The 20164-nt window shown below is 41.1% G+C and overlaps 1 protein-coding gene across 6 annotated transcripts in view; it reads right to left on the bottom strand.

The window, feature by feature from the left end:
* LOC117958818 (electrogenic sodium bicarbonate cotransporter 1-like) overlaps positions 1-18643 on the bottom strand; it is a 36202-nt gene extending 17559 nt beyond the window's left edge. For 4 of the 6 annotated variants that reach the window (XM_034895426.1, XM_034895427.1, XM_034895429.1 and 1 more), the window contains exons 1-11: positions 18301-18643; positions 13508-13581; positions 12452-12628; positions 6539-6671; positions 5086-5246; positions 4804-4983; positions 4482-4580; positions 3803-3879; positions 2636-2793; positions 2414-2501; positions 119-273 (exon numbers count right to left, since the gene is read on the bottom strand). In XM_034895426.1, coding sequence (XP_034751317.1) covers positions 119-273; positions 2414-2501; positions 2636-2793; positions 3803-3879; positions 4482-4580; positions 4804-4983; positions 5086-5246; positions 6539-6671; positions 12452-12628; positions 13508-13581; positions 18301-18317 — 1319 coding nt within the window. In that variant the 5' untranslated portion in view covers positions 18318-18643. The remainder of the gene's footprint in view (positions 1-118; positions 274-2413; positions 2502-2635; positions 2794-3802; positions 3880-4481; positions 4581-4803; positions 4984-5085; positions 5247-6538; positions 6672-12451; positions 12629-13507; positions 13582-18300) is intronic. The other 2 variants (XM_034895428.1, XM_034895430.1) reach the window with 2 other exon arrangements.
* Between the last annotated feature and the right edge of the window lie 1521 nt (positions 18644-20164).

The raw sequence follows: 20164 nt of genomic DNA, 5'->3' as shown, positions 1-20164 counted from the left end.
AAGAGAATGAGGCGATGTAAGGGAAGATTTTGTCTCTCGGAATAATGATACACACTAGAAAGATTTTATGTGCAGGGACATCGTTCATTTGGATGAGGTTGTGTGGATTAGAGCGGACCTTTTGTCTGACGAGGGCAGAGACTTGGGTGGCTCTATCCTGATGTCAGGGTCCCACTCTCCGGGCGGCAGCACGATGACCTCATCCAGGAACTCCTCGATACCAGCCAGCAGGTCCTGCCTGTCCTTGGCTTTATAGGCAATATCATGGAACACCTGGCAGCAAACAAACATAGCCATCCTATTGGAAATCAGCCAATCAACAACACATTTAAAAAAGATGGTGGGGGGGAGGGGGGGGGGTCAATTTAGAGACGCAATCTCCTCTCTCTGTTTAACGTTTGTTTGCTTTTCTTTTATTTTCACTCACATAATTAAAGCCGTTATATCCTTTCCCTTTGTACCTTTTCTCTTAATCATCTGTTTTCGATTTCATTTTGAGATTACTATCAGGTATTTTTTTATCTAAGTGTTTTTTATTCTGTTGTCACATTATTTTACTTCTTGCCATTTAACTTGAAATTCAGCACTTTTTATTTAAACTCTAGACTGTGTGTGTGTGTGTGTTCGTTTTCAAGTACCGGCTATTAGATGAGGTTTGGGGGAGGGATTAAGGAATTGACTGTATTTTTCCCCCCCATAGTATCTTCTCTGTCATATGCAGATGCTGTTCCACAAAATAACATCTAAATATTTGAAGGGCAAAAAAAGAAATCAGCCAATCACTAATCCGACATGTCCTTAAAGTATTAATGCAGGGCTCGAGTAAGAAAACGACAAAATGTGCAACTTCAATGTGCCAAATACCGACTTTTATATCTACTGCCATAGAGTGCAACATGGCATCGGAATGCAAATTATTGAAACCTCACTACTACAATATTAGCAACCAATCAGATTCAGAACTTTTCAACAACGTACACAAAGATTGAGTCATTATTTATGTGCACCCCGGGGCTACAGGAACACGCTGTGCTACAGGGCTGCTGACTCAAAAAAAATCTGATAAACGGGTGACGCTGCTCGTCACAGGAGAGCTGAGAGGGTAAAGTTTAACTCAAGGAAATCCTGGAAAAACACTTCCTATCCTGCAGTGTTGACATACAAGATATACTGAGAAGAACGCTGAGGCCTGTGGGAATTTGTGGGATAGACAGATACACACCAGGGACACAAAGCAGACAAAGCTAATAATATATTTGAAAAACATTTATTGTATGCTTTGTTTGCCTTTTTGTGTTGCATTTATTCTGCCGACAACAAAACTAATTTGTCTCCCACAACTTCAAAAAGCAACTTAACATTTAAGCTTTAAATTGTTCACGGCCAACAAGGCTGGTCAGGCAAACTGCTGTGATGATTAATACAGCAATATCAAAAGAGCTGAGGCATTTGGCACGAGGACAAGTACGGTAGGAGGCGTAATCCCACTTCTCCTCTAGTGCCACTGTGGGATTTGGGGTTTTGAGTTGGGTCTCAAAAACTATTGATAGTAGTCGATGTATAGTCATGGGATTTGGCACACACATGCATGTTCCCTATAGGTTGAATTGTGATTATTATTCCTTAACTTTCATATCTAGCGCCATCTTTAAGCCAAAGTTTCATGCACCTGCAAAGTAATGACATGCAGCCTCCGCTGTAAGACAGTCGCACACACAGCCTTGTCCATCTTCTCTCTGTGGACATGTTACGTTGTTTCTATACACAAAAAACAGCGTAATGCGTTGTTATAAACTGGCATTGCTAACAATGGCTAACCTGGCTAGAGCTAATGAAAACAATGAAAATCTGACGTGTAAATGGAACGCATTTAACTCGGGTGTGTTGTTATTCCCAGTGTCAGGTTCCGAGTTCCGAGGTAAATAAAACACACTTAAAAGCACCACAGAGTTTTACAGAGCCGCAAGCATGGCTGCAGACTCGTCGTCTTTTAACGTTTCATATTGTAATTTATGGCACATTTCTTAATACAAGGATTTTTATAACTAATTAATTTACTGCCTTTAGACTGAGTGGGGAGATAATCGGTCTCTTACATTCCCAGGCTAGAAACTCAAAATGCTATTATCTCAGGTTCACAGCCAATCAGGGTTTAGTTAGTCCAATCACAGCTTAGAGAGGATGAGATCTATCGCATTAATTTAGTGTTCTGGGTCAGTCCTCCTGCTTTTACTTTAAAGCAAAAATGTTTAATAATTTTGCATAAACAAAATAAATCATTCATTGTTGTTGTAAAACAAAGCACAAAAGATGAATTTGAGAAACACTTGGCAACCAAGAGAATCCCTTAATACAAGTAGACAACCTCACAAAAAGGAAAAGAAAAATGAAAGTAGCATCCGTAGTAAAGTACCTCATCTGACATCAGGGTGGCAATTGCTCTTCCAATTTCGTGATAGGACTTTGCTTTACCTTTGGGACCCAGCAGGACAAAGAGGAATCTGAGCAAGTAAAGAAAATTAGAAGTTAGGGCACATCTCACAAAGTCAGAATTTGCGTTGGTAGATTTTTATTGACGTTAGGACAATCACTGGAAGTGATTGTAATTATTGTTCAGTCAGTGATGCGGCTCTACCTTGTGGGCACAGGGACCTCGGTCAGAGCCCCGAGCATGACGGCCTGCTGCAGACGCACAAACGCCACGAAAGGAGTTTCCAGGAAGTCCACCTCTCCAACCAGCACGTTGGATGCCTCTGCATCACGGGGCAATTTTTTCATGAATTTATTCTTTAGCTTTTGGGACAGAGACAGCAGAGCAGGGAAAGAAAAGACAAAGTCAGCTAATTAAAGTGGCAGGCCGCATTGTAACAATGAATACAAGTTATTTGTTACAAGATACAGAAGCAACATACACACACGTGATATTTTTAATGAATGTGGTGATTAAAATGTAATTGTAATGTGGTAACCACATAACACACAGTACTACAGCCTATGAAGTAGCATCTCTGGTACTGATACCAAAACTGTGACTTCAATACAGTTTCATAAATGACTTTTTTTCCAATATAATTTTTATAAAACAAAAAGAAATTACAACATTACGTGTTAGGACACAATTCTTTTCATTTATTTTTCATCTCTAACAACGTGAGGCTCGACTCTGTGCTTAACACAGATTTCTCCTGCCTGCCTCTGCTAGGCCTATGAATAACGCTAAACAGCCAATCACAGACATTATTAGATCATGGTAGAAGCATGCTGGATGCTTATTGGCTCACTGACACTGATGAGATGTACTCCTTAGGTATTGAATGACAAAGCATTTAGAGGCAATTCGGAACCCAGCCCTCCACAAAGTTTTGGGTGAAAGAAAAAGCACTTAGTTGCAGGGAAATTATTAACTAAGGCCTTGGTGTTATGTCAAATTTAGACAAATCTAAACTTTCATTAACTGCTGCTGGAGCGCAATTCCAGCTGTTACAGTTTAACTTTGTGAGCTTTCATCCGTGGGATGTTTCATCCGTGAGACCACATGGCCAAATTACAGTTAGCTACTTGATCATGACAGAGAGAAACTGCATGTGTGGATACTAGAAACTCACAGGACAAAGACAGTGAGCTTTTGTTGCACAGAGTAACCCAGGGGTCTTAACTATCAGCATTACAGACAGAGAGAGACACACACACTGACACACACACAAATAATGCTGCTTTGTGAATGGATGCAGAATCTATTATTAGGTTGCATAATAGTAGCATACTGTATATCTATGCAACCATTCAAAGACAAACAGATTACCTGATCCTTCTCTGGTTTGTCAGAGAAGTCACTCAGGCTGTTGGAGGTGAGGTTTCTGTGGGCTGTAGTCGGGCTACCTGTAAAGAGGTAAGACACTGTTAGGATCAAAAGCTGTGTGAGACTGGAGATCTTTAAAATAAAACATTTTTGGTAAGGGAGGGAGATGAGAGTCCCAGAAAAGAACGGCACCAGGAAAGTACATGAAGAGAGCTAGAAAACTAATTGTGGCAAGGCTTAAGCTTTAGGACTAATGCCAGATGGTCATTCCCTTCAGGCACTCCAGAGAGCGGTGAATTGGGATACATGGGCGTCTTAGCTCTGCTGCTTCTGCGTGTCAACAGAAACATGCTTAGGCAACTATTGGCAAATGAGTGAGAATTTATCCCTCGGAAGTCAGTTTGATACGGCCCATTTACTGTTAAGGAGCAGAGTCTACGACTTTAGCTTTCTGTTGCCAAATAAACATTAAGTTAAGTGGATAGGGAGTTCATTAGTGAAACTATTCTATCTTTGTGTGTCTCCACACTGACTTGCTAGAGTTTCAAGTGCTGAATTAACATCCAGACTTTAACGTAATGGACTGAAAAAAGTTCAACTGGGAATCTCCATGCGGCTAGTTCTACATGGGAGTATATTTTAATAATGCTGCTTTCAGTAGGAGTGCTGTGGCCTCACTTACAGAGGTATCCCATGCTGGCGCTCCTCGTGACCTCACATGGTTTCTCTGGGTCTTGTGTGTTTAAACAAGGCACAGGGTGCTGTTCAGTGGGGGTGCGCGCTATAATACCCCAGATGCAGGAGGGTCAGAGAGAGATCCAAACAGAAGGAAAACAAAGTTGGAAAGGAGGGTTAAAGAAAAGATATGAAGTTAAATGATTAGGAAAAGTAAAATCTACAACAGGAGTTAGTGTTAAGATTTCACATCAGAAATGGGAAATAAAGAATAAAAGTGGAACTGTTTGGGTTAAGAGGGTTAAAAAAAAAAGGAGGTGTTGCATTACCATTCTCCTGGTTGGTAAAGAGCCTACTTGCACTGGAAACACTCTTGCCAATGTCAGCAAGGGAGCGCAAGTTAGACTTCTTGGTCTGGTGACGATGCTTCCGTAGCAGCGTGTACATAATCTTCTCCTTCATGTCCGCCTTCAACTGACCAATCTCAATCTGGTTGTCGGTGATCATCTCTGTTAATTCCAAGGGATGAGACTGAGGTTCAACACTGAGTCACCCTCAAGTTCTTCAAAACCTTCCGACAGTGTGCCGATATTCTGGTCAACCCCACTTACCGACAACCTGCGGCAGTGTGGAGGCCTCCAGGTCCAGCATGATGGTGCCCTTCTCGATGCAACTTTTCAGTTCCATCAAGCTGTGTAAGGACAGCGTGGCCACGTGCGGCTTGCTCCAGCGCTCGCCGCCCTTCTCCACCTTCTCCTCAAACTTGATCCATCTGGACAGGGGGAGGGCAAAAAGATACAGCAGTAGGGTTGAGATGTACATACAGTGCTGGGCTTGTACAAGTACTGCTGTGTTCATCATTGCTAGTTAACTTGGTTCTAGTTCTGGTAACTTGTTCCTAAAAACAGGCCCGGACCAACAAAAAAAAAACTGTACACAAACAGGCTCCTGAAAGTGAAAAGAAATAAAATACGGGCTACTAAACAAAAGGAGACAAGATGAGTTCTCTTTTCTTTACAAAACAACTCTGCAGTGTTTTGAACTAGTCACAGTTCACAAGTCAAGAATAGGGGATGCAGTGCAGCGTAGAAATAAAAAATAAATCACTGGACTGGCGACAGTACTTTGTACCACTTGATGTGAGAAACAAGACTATTTCACTACCATGTACGAGCTTAGCCTTGAAGGTAAGACCCGGGACAAGGATTCTTTTTAATAATAATGCCTCACATGTCACCCCCTACAAAAGAGCCATTCTCCTGAGGCCTGAGGATGGGGTTTCCTCAGGGGATAGAGTATCCCTCTGGCTTTGGTCCACACGCCTGCGACCAGCCGTCTTAACTAGGAGAGGAGCCTGTCCACAGAGACACTGTCCACCTCAAGGACTTTATTTATCTTCCCGTTCATGCAACCCCTGCTTTCCCTTCCCAAAAAGATTGCATGACTGGGCCTTTGCCCTACTTGCTAGCCGATCTGTGGCACAACTGTGCATCCCTCAGACCCAGATGAGCCTCTCGCTGACTTACTTTCAATTTGATTACAGCTCCCTCTATTTTTATTTCAACTTTATTTTTACAGGCAAGTCATTAAAAACAGCTTCTTATTTACAATGGCGGCCTGTACCAGAAAGAAAGAATAAAAAAGAAACCTGTCACATGTTGGACTTTACAGAACTAGGTAAAAGTCACTTTGTACATTACCATCAACCGTTAAACAGTGTAATGATATCATGTACTCCAGCGCCAACTGTAACAGTAGGTCTTGTTCTGGCCATGTGGAAGTTTCTGCCTTTTCCTGATCTTACAGAGGCAGGTACCACAGATCTCAATCAGATAAGAGCGGACTGGGAGTTCACCAGAGTTCGGCCTATTTCCCCACTCACACACAGCACAGTTGTTTATAAGTGATTGTGTTACACTGACTGCACCGGGATTGTGAAGTAAGACATTGTTGACTACAATGCCAATGGGTCTTAAGGTGAAAAGGAGTGGAGGTGGGTTTGACAGATCACATGCCTGGCTTAAAAAAAACAAAAAAAAACATTTGGCTCAGTCAGCAGCTTACCTGGCTGTCTCTGTCCACTCCATCTCCTGACCGTCCACGGCCAGGAGCTCGTCCAGCTCGGTGAAGAGCTGAGGGGGTGGGGGACCATCGTCCTCCTCTCCCAGGATGAACCTGATCCTCTCAGCTGGAGAAACTGCGTTGAGAACAAGGGCAAGTTAAAGACCAGCAAATCAATTCTGCCTGACTTTATTTGATTCCGGAAGAAGCCAGTTGACAAAGGTCCAACAAAAATGATATTGTTACTTATACTAGGTGCATATGTGACTGCAGTGCAACCTTTAAGATGATGGAAAGAGAGAACGTTTACACTGAATGCACAACAAGCGTGAATTTACTTTAGGTAGGAAATAAGCCATGCACAGGGATGGACTGGGAACAAAAATCTTCCCTGGCATTTTGGCCCAGACCGGCCCACCCTACACCCGTGCACTTAGCCAAACTAATGCAATCATACAGTACAGCATGCCTACTTCTTTTATTGTTGTAGTGTTATCAACAGTTTGTCTACCACTTCTTGTTGGCTCAGTTTTATCAAGGGGCAACGTGTTTTTGGGGGATATTTTTTTTCCTTTATGTTTTGATAGTGACAGTGGATAGACACTGGGAGAGAGATGGGGGGTGCATGCTTGCATAAATCCCAAAGAGTGCTGTTAAAACCTATGATTGGGCCATTCCAATGTGTAAATTAAGAAAACAACCAATGGGCCGCTGAGCTACGTGTTTCATGGGGCGTGTCTATCAGAAAAAAAAAACTAGCGTGTGTGATATTTTTTGACTAAAGTGTTTTGGGCCAGCTCAGTGTCAATTGAAAACACAATGGGCCGCCGATAAAGCACGTGGGCCCACCAGGAAAGTGCCCGGTATGCCAGATGGCCAGTCCGCCCTTGGCCACACACATTGTTGTACGAGATACAGTCGGGCTTTAAGCTGATATATTTTCATAATATTGGGATTTCATTCCCTCTGCAAATAAGAACCTGGAAGTCAAATACACAAGAGTACATCTCACTGCCAGAGTAGTAACAATAAATTGTATAGTTTCAAGGAATAATACAATCAACAATTACCAACTATTAAGGAAAACAGAAGTCCATGGAAGCCAATTAAGTGAAATATAAATATATTTACATATCCATTTATTTACTATTAGACTTCCAAATAACAGCAGGCAGATTAAATAATCGGAGTCATTAGTCTGCAAATCAAAAGGCAGAGGTGTGTTTTGGGCAAACAATGATGTATTTGTGTAAAGTAAATGCAGGCATCTTTTCCTGTTTGTTTTCTTTGTTTCCAGACATACTGATTTCCAGGGAAGGTAAAAATACAGCCTCTATACAGCATGACAGACACCTCTTGGCCTGCTTGAACCCATAAATAAAAAGCACAGGTATTTTAACTGGAAGGAAAGCATTTGAAAACACTCCCTGGTGACTAAGAACTTCACCTTTTACTTCCTTCTGGGATCTGTGTCAAAACAAAACTGAATTGTGAATCTTGATCATTTCCAGTAAATTCTCATCCTCCCCTTCAAGAACACAAGACATAAAGAGCTTGCTATGACCCCAGGATTTTCCTATTATATAACAATAAGGAGAGCCCCAATGTTTCAGGTCCGGTATACAATAGGTTATCCATTGTAAGAACGGTTTATTCTCGTTAACACCTCTAGTGGGGCTGAGCAATTTCATAGTTCTCAAATCGAAATTTGAAAGCCTGCGATTAGCTAATCGTCAAGACCGCAATTAACTGAACAAGCAATATTTAGTTTGTTGTAACATTTGGTTTGACATTTATTATTATATTGAGTGATTTTTAATGAGATGAATGCTGGAATAATATATATCACAGATAGTTTAAAGAAACATTTTTTATACAGGAAAGTACTGATATATTTTTGAATTATTATAACAAATATATTTTTTTAATGTTTGATGCATGCATATTCTTATCCTTGCATTATAATGCATATTTTGTTACGCAGTGAGTACTGAATGTTAGCTACTGCTATTGCTGCAGCTTTCTCTTAATCTACCAGTCAGGATTAAACAGGTGGCTACCTTGACGATGTAACAGTGCCTGTAACCTTTTAATTCTGACACAGCACATCTAAGCTTTATTTAGGACGCTTGTTTTTAAAAATAGCACTGTTGGAACTCTTCTACTGTAGCGAGAAATCTAATGTTAAGCTATGTGAAGGTCAAGATCAGTGTCTTGGAAACACTGGAAACAATGTCTCCCCATCTTGTGTATTAGCTTTATTATGCGACACACACGCTGACATCATCCACCAACAGCCAAAAACAAAAACACAAGAGATCTTTCAGTTGTTGTCATGGCCTCGGGGCATTTTTGCTGTCTGGCCAGCTGAAAGAACCTGACTTTTACCGCAACACGTATTGTCGCCACATGGTGTACACAACACCACCTTGCAAGTCTCACAAATGGTGTTATCAATGAAAAGCAGGCCTTTGTTGTGGTCCCACACAACCTGTAAGTGGACAGCTCCACATGGTTTGCCAGAGTCAACAGGATTATGGGGATTTATATGGAGGGAAAAAAACTGCGGAAAATCTAAAAGTGGAGGGCTCTGTAGGACTGTCTAGCAGCGGGTTTGTTTTTGTGCGCACGTGCATGTGTGTTTGTGTCTGTGTTTTGAATTGGGGTTTATGCCGTCTGCCACATGTCGGCTTGAATGCACACATCAAAGTCATGGACTATTATCCCTGACAAACCATCCCAACTTCCTTGACATGGTCACACGTGTTGCTTTCAGGGATCTCATAATAAAACCTTTACAAGGAAACATGCCAATTACTCATAGTGAGCTTGTGGTGGAAGCAAACGAGTTATTAGGGACAGTAAAAGGATAAAAGTAAGTTAGTGAGAGGCAACATGCCTCTCACTAACTAAAAGCTAGAAAATCTAAAATAAAACCCTTGGGGGGGGGAAGTGGTTTACGGCTTGACATGAAAAATGTTTATCCCAACAGCGGCTCTAGCGTCATCATACAGTAGGGTCTGTCCTCTCATTCAACCATACAAGACTATTTACAGCTCAGATGATCTTCTGCAGAGATACCGTAGGATTAGAAAGAAGTAGGAGTCTGTGTGTGTGTGGCCATGTTTGAACTATACAACCATAAAATGCTACAGAGTAAAATGAAGGGGATTCATTTAAGATCCCAACAAGATGGGAAAGACCTTTATGGAACAGGCTATACCCGTCACTTTGACTGCTTCACCACTTATGACAAAATAAACAACTTTCACCGCTACCGTTCTGAGTTTTACAACATTGATAATGCTTAACTGAAGAGTAAACTGTTGTAAAGCTGTTATCAGATAGGGCCTTCGACATCTACACATATTCAATCGAGCAAAGCTCTTATCATACCATGGCACCTTTGGATGACTAAGCACCCAGGGTGGTTAACATCTGACAAGGAGACGAAACAAAGGAGGATTACAGCGTCAGAGGAGGGTGCAGCGTGAGGGGATTACTCAGGTGCTTGTCTGCTGCCGGGAGTCTGTGAACAGACAGCTTAATGTGATGCCGGCATGACTGTGGAAGGTGGGATCGAACCATAGGTGTGAAAACACTAGGGGTGTGCAAAAATAAAAAAAAATAAAATAAAAAAAAACGCTTCACATTCATTAATAAATTCATAGAATTCCAAAGATCAATATTCTTTTAATAAAAAAAAGAGTTTTGTAATGGCATCTATACTAGAAAAGTAAATACATGTACATACTGAGAATCTTTTGTTGTCGTTTTTTTTTAAATTGAGAATTGTTCTTGAATGGAGAATCAATTTTTTAATTGAATCTTAAGCCTAAAAAATTTAAAAAACATTTTAAATTTTTTTTCAAATTTGTTACATTTACCGAATCGTGCACCTGTAGGAAACGCATTCCAGGTGCAGAGGATGAAAGAGGCCCAGTGTCGTTCTCGTTTGACCAATAAACTAATAAAGTTCAATATAAATGCATCCGCGTTCTCACCTCATTTACTGATCTGACTCCAATTTGTGAATAGAGACCTACTAAGCAGGTAACTGAGGTCCTGAATAAATGTTGAGTGAACAATCAAATATCCATACACCAGACAGTATAAGCTGCTAAAAATAAAAACAGACTGCCAGATGATGAGACATGTGTCCTCTTAACACCCCTGATGGCCGATTTACGGTAATGCAGAATTGAATTTCCCAAATCCATTTAGAAACATCTACTTAAGATAAGATAGGCGTTATTGATCTTACAATGGGGGAAGTCACAGCAGCTCAATGCAACACAACTAATAAAAGTATATAAAATCCTTCTCACTGGGAGGTTTGATTTTTCCCAAATAATTACACACAAGAGCATCTTTCTCTGCGTTTCCTCTGCTAAACCATTGTCCTTGTTTTCCTTAAATCCTTATTTTGGCATCAATTCGTTTCCAGGTGTAGCTGCTGCTCTACAAGATTTTTCTTTGAAATGTATTTTGAAAGTGTTAAAGAAAACAGGAAACCAGGTCATTCATTAAATATAGATAGCGTGGACACATCTTAAAACATGTTTGGACAAGTCTGAGAAGTCTTGCAGTCTTTAAAATTCTTGTGGGAAGCACCTGCTATGGTTGAGTTACTATTTTTACTACAAATATGATTCAACTTTTATTTAGACTTGTGATGGTCCATTTCAGATGCCGCTGTAATTACCAGCTCAGGAATATCTTAATGCCAGCCTTCAGGTATGTGGCGCAGCCGTTATTGTTCACAAACGCCACACTCCCACACGAGTTGGGAGGCAAACCCTGCCGTTTCCCATCTCCAACCCACTCTTGAGACCTTAATCGTTACCTCCACTAGCAGCAAAGCCGAGAGCAAACACTCTCCCATTGTGCCAGTGTGTTCCCGGCTGTGCCATTTGAAGGTGAATTCCAGTTTTGTGATAATTGTATGTCTTGCAAATACTGTAGCTTTTAACCAGATTGTGATGTCTGCTACTCTTAATTACCCACCCGAGAAGTTTGTGTGATGGTGCAGAGCCTTTACAAAAGCGTAGAGATAAAACATTGGAGAGCCCTATACAATTACATGGCTCAGTTACGTACGGTTGTTCATTAACATATGGGTTAAAAGTGACCTATATCTAAAGACCCTTCTGGTATTAAAATGCCTCCATCTAGAGTAAAGAAAACAATCTTGGGATTAATGTTTGTGCTTTGGAGAGACATCTGGTGTGTTTTCCTACAGCAGGAAGAAGACTCCTGAGACTCACAACCATCTTATGTGCTTCCTGTATGTGCATTTTGCATCTCTGTCCACATTTAGTGCTGTTGGTAGATTCTTCTCTATTGCTTCAGTTTACCACTTTCTGAACTGGTTCTTACACCGCTCTTCTCAGTCCTAAGGTTGTGTTTGGCCCACTCGCAGTAATGTCCTCATGGAGCTTGGGAATCACCGCATTATTTTGCCAATTGTGGTGCTTCTTCCTTTAATTCTTTCTTCCCATTTTCTTCTGATAATCCTCACTCATAAATCCCACAAAGTAATGTTTATCACTGAAGTGGCAGATAATACTCCTCTTGTTTTCACTTTACACAATTTAAGCCAATCCAGTGTCATTTTAAGATTAGTATTTTGCATTCCCTTACTGTACTAATTTGGTTGAGTGTAGGTTTCTGCCTTGGGATTCTTTTTTTTTTTCCCCTTTTCTTTTTTAGCTTTCTTGGCTGCCATCCCGCCCTACCTCCTTAACTACAGAAGCACTGATATCCTGTAGCCTGTGATTTACTGTGAGTGCTGTTGGACTTCCCCCAACTGAGCTAACCAACCTCTCAAGAGCGATAACACCATTACTGATGTGGAAAATTAGATTCTGCACACTGGATTTTTTTTTTTTTTTTTTTTTTTAAATCACAACTCACTGAGAGGCTTGAGGATGCTTGCGGGGGATTCGTCTGCGTTCTCCCCATCCGACTTGTATCCTTCTGAACTGTGTTCCGCCCGTTCCCGCTTCTCCTTGTGGCCAGACTTGCGTCTGTGGCGTCTCCTGCGGTGGTAGCTTTTGGGAACATGCACACCAATGTACACAGTGTGGTGACCTGCCACAAACACAATGAGAAGGAACGCAGGTCAGATTAAACTCAAAGTTACTAGGAAACCACATCAATCCTGTATTGTTGCTTATGACAAGGCTACTTTGACGCATCATTTTTTTTGGCTTGTGCTGAGGATTAAACAGTGATTTTGGTTGTTGCTTATTTCACAGTCATAAAGAGATACAGTCAGTCATTCAAACTGCAAAATCAAATAAATGCCAACTACTTCCTACACAGCAACTCAAACAGGAAATGATGACTTTAATGTTTCCAGGAAGTAATTAAGAGAGACAGATAGGTGGAGAAAAAGCAACTTCACTAAGTTAGCGGGGAAACTGTATTTTTCCCATTCCATACACATATCTTGTGGGTTTTTTAATTATATCTGTTACACCCAAGAGTGGTCATTTGTGCTTCCTTGTAGAAACTAAAGACCACCTAAGGCACAAACTAAACAATGCACTTCCGCCACATTTCCATGCAGGGGAAGCAAAAGGGTCTTGTAAGTGCTACTGAATACACACAAACAGCTTGACATTGTGCCAAAAGCTCTGATGTGGTTCTTTGTGTGTGCACACTTGAGTAATGGGTTTTGAAACATATGAATGTCTCAGCGATTGAATGTGGGCGTCTCAAGATAAATTACTTTCTGGTTTTAGCTGATGGACCGCGCTAGAGCAATTGAAGAAACATCTTAGGGTTCAGAAATGTCAAGCTCAAGGGGAACTTATTCATCTTATATAAAATGTCAAATTACGCGCTGGTGCTACAGGAAATACTTAATTTTTCCCCGGCACAGTACGTGTTGAAAAGACACGGACAGGAAAGCTTATGTATCGTCTGTCAGCTAGATAATATGTTGGTATTCTTCACCAATCTTACCTTCAACTTCCCCTTCATCGCAGACGTGTTTGACAAAGGACGCTCCTCTGTCCAAGACTGCCTCATCTTCCACTCTACAAGGCAAAAGAGAAAACATGTTCAACATGGATCACCACATATGGCTGCGTTAAAAATGCTGGCAACCAAATGAGTTTCCCAAATCATTCCGTAGCAGTTTCAGTCAGGCTTTCTTAAAATATACTTCAAATTGAATTAACAAATGACACAACCAAATCTTTTACATTACGTCGTTTAGCTAACGCTTTTATCCAAAGTGACTTACAATTGCTATATATGTCAGAAGTGTGGAAAGCCTTCAAAGTGTTAAAACCGTCAAAACAGCAACAGAGAAAAGGATCAAAAGCGTTAAAACCGTCTAAAAAAAGAAGTCAAAAGCATCAATATTATTGTGTTGATAGTTGTCAAAATATGGCCAACAGAAAGACAATGAGGGTTAAAGCAGTGCCATTTTTAGCCCTCAGGCCAATAACTAATGTGTTTATAGTCCACCTTTAAGGCCAATAGAGTCAAATTCTGGTTAGAACAAAACACAATTCTTATATTGACTCTTATACAGCATTTTTTAAAATTCAATTATAACTAATGCCTCTGATTATTAAGAAGCTATTCCTCTCTCCTTGCACCCGTCAACCTCTGTGGCACAACAAAACAAGACAAACCACATGTTACAGTTAGAGCAATATCAAGACAAGTCTGGACTTCACCTCCACACTCACTCATGGTGACATTTTGTACAAAAATGTGAGCAGAATGATTTAAAAACATGAATAACAATGCTTTAAAAATGAGTTTACTGGCAAGCTTTAAAGTGCATTAGCATTTCTGATACTACTTCAATTACCCACATGACCAAAAGGTCACCTATCCATGCAATCCACCAACAACGCTGCACACATTTGTTTGTCGTTTTTTTGTGATCAAATGTTTTTATTTGAAAAATTATAAACAATATGCAGAGACCTGACATATCCCGAGACACAAAAAAAAAAAATAGAAACACAGAGGAAAGACAGGAAGGAGGGAAACATCACAACAGTAAGAGTGATGACTGCAGCTTACAAATACAAACAGAAAGACACACACACACACCCACACACACGATAAGGGACCAAGCACATGTGCAAAAGCATGTTTTTTTGAAACTGCTCCTTTTCCACAGTGAGTGGATGTACATTTAAATATCACACCCTTTCATCCCAGTAGGACCTCAATGATCAGTCGATAGGAATGGCAGTCATACTGGACTTTCTAGCGCCAGTCAGCAACTTCTTTGTATGATACATCACATTGAGTTTCCTTTGTCACTGAAAGTGTCAACCTTCCTGGAAGGTTGGAAGGAATGCAGCTCCTCCAGTCCAGCAAAGTGCGGACTAATCCAGGGAAGGAAAGGTGGTTTAGGAAAACCATAATCGCAGAATAACCTCTTGCATACAGGAAACACGGTGGCTTGCAACTACAAAAAGTAATAAAACTGAGGGTAATATTTAATTTAATTTTTAAGTCTAAATTTTATGAGAGGCCTTATCTCGAGACAACCAGTTTAGATCTTCAAGTCAATCCATTCCTTCAAGTTCTTCTGGGACTACATAAGCGTGTCAGTGTCAAATTAGGAATTCATCTGCCACTCCTGATCTGACCGAGTGCTTTATGGGAATAGTTTTGGTGAACAAAAAAATAAATATTTGATTTTTGGATGTGTATCAAGAATGTCAATAAACATATGAACAGTTTCCATTTGCCACTGAACATTCAACAACTGGAGATGGCAATTAAAAAAAACGAGGGGATGGGAGCAGTGCACATAAACCGCTAAACAAACAAAGTCAGGAAGGATACAACTTGTTCCTCAGATTGCACCGAAAGCTCATCTGAATTCCCTTGTGGATATGGTATCTGTCCTTGAGAGATGATAAAAGCATAATGCTGATTGCAGACATGTTGATACACTAGCTCCGAGATCAAACAAGTGATGAGGGGTGGCCGGGCTCGCTGCCAATTTTACAAGGTATAATACAGTGATTAGCCTCTTTACCCTCCATTTGTTGCCCATTGTTGCCCACAAAAAAGTGGGGTCAAGTTCCAACACGGCACTGTGTGGAGAGTGCTGATGCTTTCATTAGCTCCAGAGTTCTGTGTGTTTCCTGGGTGCACTCCTTCAGGACAGAACGTACGTACAATACTTCCAGTTTCAGAGAATTCCATTTGGGATGAACTTGTACTTAACCAGTAATTGGTACAGCCTTAATTGGCCCTGACAATGTGGTCAGTGACCACATTAAAAACTGGAGAAGCCATTTTAATTCCTTCTTGCACACAAAAAAAAAAAAACACACACATTCACAGAATCTTTGCAGGAACACAGCTTAGTATTGTAGCATTTGCTTAACGCAACAGGTAGTTGGCGATGGCGTTAGCGTGTGTGTGTGTGAATAGACAGGTCATGTAACATAGTGAAAACCATTGGCTACACAGGAGAGCAAAGGAAGCTCATATTGCAGGTTTACAGCCAGTCTATGGAGCCACTTTAATCACTCCTTACTGAAGCCTCAGACAGGAAGACCCTCAAGATGAGAAACATACCACAGGTGGTACCAGACATGCAGAACGAAAGTTCAGCATTACACCGGCATGTAAAGTGGAACGGAATGAAAAACCAAAAGAATGAGGCGATATTAGGAGCTGCGACATAAGGACTCTTTAATGTACTCAACATTTGAGTCGAAAAGACTTCATATCAAGTTGATATGATGTAGCAGGAAACAAAACTGGGGCTGAATGCATAACTTGTCTACGGGTATGAAACCAGATAAGATCCTGTGTCATCTCATTTACGTCATTGTAACAGAACAAAACAGGAAGTATTCTCAATCTTTTTTCATTTCCTGCGACAACTTGCTCTGCCTGATTGATAAATAAAGAAACATCAAAAAGCTGGAAGAAAGATCAGAGCCACCAGCTGTATTAATCTTGAAACTTCTCGCTTTGCTTCTGTTCTTGGTGACCTCGTAGGCTGGATAAACCTGTCGGTGCGTGAGGAGCAGGGATCAGCAGCTCGGGATCAAGGATCATCCCCATCTCTTTACAGAGTGACGCACCCAATCCACCAGCCATGTTCACCAACAAGCCATTAGGCAATCATTTAGGAGCACACTTACACTCCAACCAAAAGTAAACGTTTGAGTGTCAAACGCTCAAAATCTGAGCAGAGGCGGCTGTAAAAACATTTTCTAGTCACCTCTGTCTGAAGACCAGAGGCAGCGGTCAGCATAATCCAAACGAATTTAGATGTTAGAATGCCCATAGAAACATGTCATAGCCACTTTGAAAGGTCTGAAAAGGTGTATAAAACAGGGATCACTTTGAAATTAGTTATCTTAGGCCTCCAACTAATAACACTTTTCCTTATTATTTAGAAGCTATTAAAAAAAATACAAATAAAGTAACCCTATTATAGTTCCTGAGTCCAAAATAATATCTTCAGTCCCGTTTAGTCCCATCAACAACCCAAAACAGATACAATGATTTAAAAGAAAACCAGTAAATCCCTACATCGGAGTAGATAAGAGTGTGTTTGCAGTTTTTTCCATGACTTATGACTTTCATGGAACATAAGGTTATGGCAGCGTGGATTATAGCTGTACAACTTTAAGTGCCTGATATCGCAGTAAGTAGAGGTGACAAAGGACACAAGCCTGAGCCATGTGTACTCAGGTGATTATGTACCTTTTATGCAAATATCCCTAACTGTAGTAAACGCCCTGCTTCTCAGGTTCGCCTTGACTTATGGAATTTCCCTTAATTGAATGGATGAGGAAATGGATATCTAATTGCACAAAACCTCATTTAGCATAGCACATAGGAGCATTCATCATGCCAGTTGGATGGAACAATATAAAGAGCAACAGATTCCACAATCTCTACAAATGACGGAGGAATGAGGAATCAACTTGGGTTTTTCTGGACTAAACCCACACGGTTAGTCACTCCACCCCTTTCTACTTGGAGGGGTGTTACAGTAGTAGATAGTTACACTTCGAGGAACTGTGGCCCACATGGGAAATATATTCTCAGTAGGTCGGGCTCTCACACCAGCTGCAGGTGAGGTTTTTCAAACAGCTGACGAATTCCAGACTATAAAAGTGTTTGCAGACCGTTACAGACTTTGAAGGGTATTTCCGCGTTTGATAGGAACCTTTAAGTCTGATTTGGTGCAACTCTGGCTCTGGAGTCATTGCGCAACGTGTGGCTCACGCCAAATGTGCATTTTCGGGGTGTCAAGCAAGCAAGCTCACAGACCATGTGGTCTGTGCAGCGCACACACACAGCTTTAGCCCTAAACTTACACTGGAGACAGGCAACTCGCCATAACGTGGCCTGCGCTCCCTGAGTCTCTCTAATTGAAAGTGACAGGTTCTTAGACAACAGATTACCGGCAATTCATAGCCGCAGTGGTGAGGCCACAGTGGCGTATACAGCCAAATGGTGGACAGCTATGATATACAATCTGAGAAGTAGCGCAGTCAAGGGACCACTGGAGCCTTACTGAAGGCATTGCACCAGATGATCCAATGAAAGGTCACTTTTTACGCACAGAAAAACTAACAGGAATGCGCCTTTGTTTCATATTAGTTGGTGAATGACGACACGATGCATATTTCACACTTTTGCACCTGGCCAGGAAATGGACTTGCAAGATACAACGTAAAGTTCCCAGCATGGTAACAGGCAGGCTGCTGAAAGCGCTCAGACAATGAGAAAGCCCATATACTCACTTCTTTTCGGTACTCATGGTGACAAACTTCGCCTTTAAAAGATGATCAGTCTGGCATCCAGCAGTCGTGGCAAGTCGCTTGTAGTCAGTGTTTTGAAATCTTCACCTGCGCAAGCTGTGGCGCTTTTCAAGAGGGTACAAGTAATGAAGTCGAGGGACGCCGAGAGCTGTCTCGCTGGAATGGTTTCTTCGACTCAATCTGAACACGTAACACGGTCCTCACATCGTGATGGACTTGTTCAGCTCGTGCCCAGATGACATCTTGAAGAAAAAGCGGGTTCTGGGTCTCTCTGGAGCAGTGAGGAGAGACTGTGAGCGCAGCGTGTCTTTTTCCATATTTAAAGTGCCTCCTCCTGCGTGACGCCACCGGGTGGGGGGTGGAGGTCAGAAAATCGCTCTTGGGTGGCGCATCAAAAAACTTGAACTTGACTACCGTTTCTCTGATGTCCATTGCACATCTAAAAAAAAAAAAAACATAAAGAAAAGAAGAACCAACTACACTTCACTGGATCTATCAGATCATAGGAAATCAATCTGAAACGAAGTTTGAGGCACTTTTTTATATTTGGATGGAACATGCAACAGAATTTGAAAAGCTCGGAGCAGTTCATTTGTAAAATTACTTTTTCAAAAATGACAATTTAAATCCAGTTGCTCATGAATAATTGCAGAGCATGTTTTTTTTTCATTTTGTACCACACACACACACACACACACACTATGAACTGAACCAGACCAGTTAGTTCAGGTTTTAAACTAAAAAGTAGTAGTTACAACTGGCAATGCATTCTGATCTCTGAACATTATGCACGCACACACACACACAATACATAGTATAAGGCGCCATAAGAGCAAATGAAGGCACCTATTCCAGGTCGCTGTGATCAAATCCCATTGCAGCTACCGGTAGGAGAGCTGAGCAGTCACACAGCCGACTGGCCTGCTATGTGGACTGGCGACATCTTCTGGAAGAGTTGCAAGACTGAGCCAAAAAAGACCAGGTATAACAATAATACTTTATGTATAATAACTGGATCTCTGCCTTTAAGCTAAAAACATGTTTATTCCCATGACTTGTTACACGAGCTACAATGGTGCTTACTTGATCAGGGATCTTCAAAAGGGGTTCCTCAGAGTCAGTGCAGGGGGGCCTTTACATTGTTTAAAAAAAGCAAAAGGTCTGCTCCTGAGACACGTTCTTATGTCCCAGTGTATTGTTTATTAATTGAATAAAAATATTTCCTGACAAAAAAAAAAGTTTTCTAAAATTTTAAAGTCCCAAAATGAATCAAATAAATATATATTAGCAAACATGAATCCCCACAGAGGTTTACCTGTAGCCGTCACTAGTCACCCAGATACATATAAAATCATGCAAATATTTAACAGCTTTGTATGCTATGAAAGAAAAAGATGTATCCAGGCTTCAGGCCGTCTTACACGTACCTGCAGGCCCAGATTATCATACAACTTCATGTTATACAATATATGTAGTAGGGGTCCCGGCTTAGTCTCTTCCACTTAAAACACGTTTAAGACCCCTATAATAGATAAAACACCAAAAATGTATGTCAGTTCATTTAATAAAAAAGGGACTAATAGACACAATCTCATTTGCACACCGAACATTTATAAATACACAAGAAATGTAAGAATAAGCTAATAAAAGGTTGAAAAAAGTAAAACACTGGTCAGATCATCATATGGTCTTATGGGGTTTTCCATTAATGGTACCTGCTCAACTCGTCTTGACTGCGGTCCCCCCTCCTGTTTCCATTGCAGATTAATACCGCCTCATGCAACAGACGCACACACACACGCCTAGAACGTCGAAGGTGTGTTGCTTTTGACTCTCGGCATATGAC

This window comes from Etheostoma cragini, chromosome 16, assembly GCF_013103735.1.
Source record: "Etheostoma cragini isolate CJK2018 chromosome 16, CSU_Ecrag_1.0, whole genome shotgun sequence".
In the NCBI taxonomy this organism is placed as follows: domain Eukaryota; kingdom Metazoa; phylum Chordata; class Actinopteri; order Perciformes; family Percidae; genus Etheostoma; species Etheostoma cragini.
The sequence above is the reverse complement of the archived record's forward strand: the minus strand, read 5'-3'. Positions and strand labels throughout refer to the sequence as shown.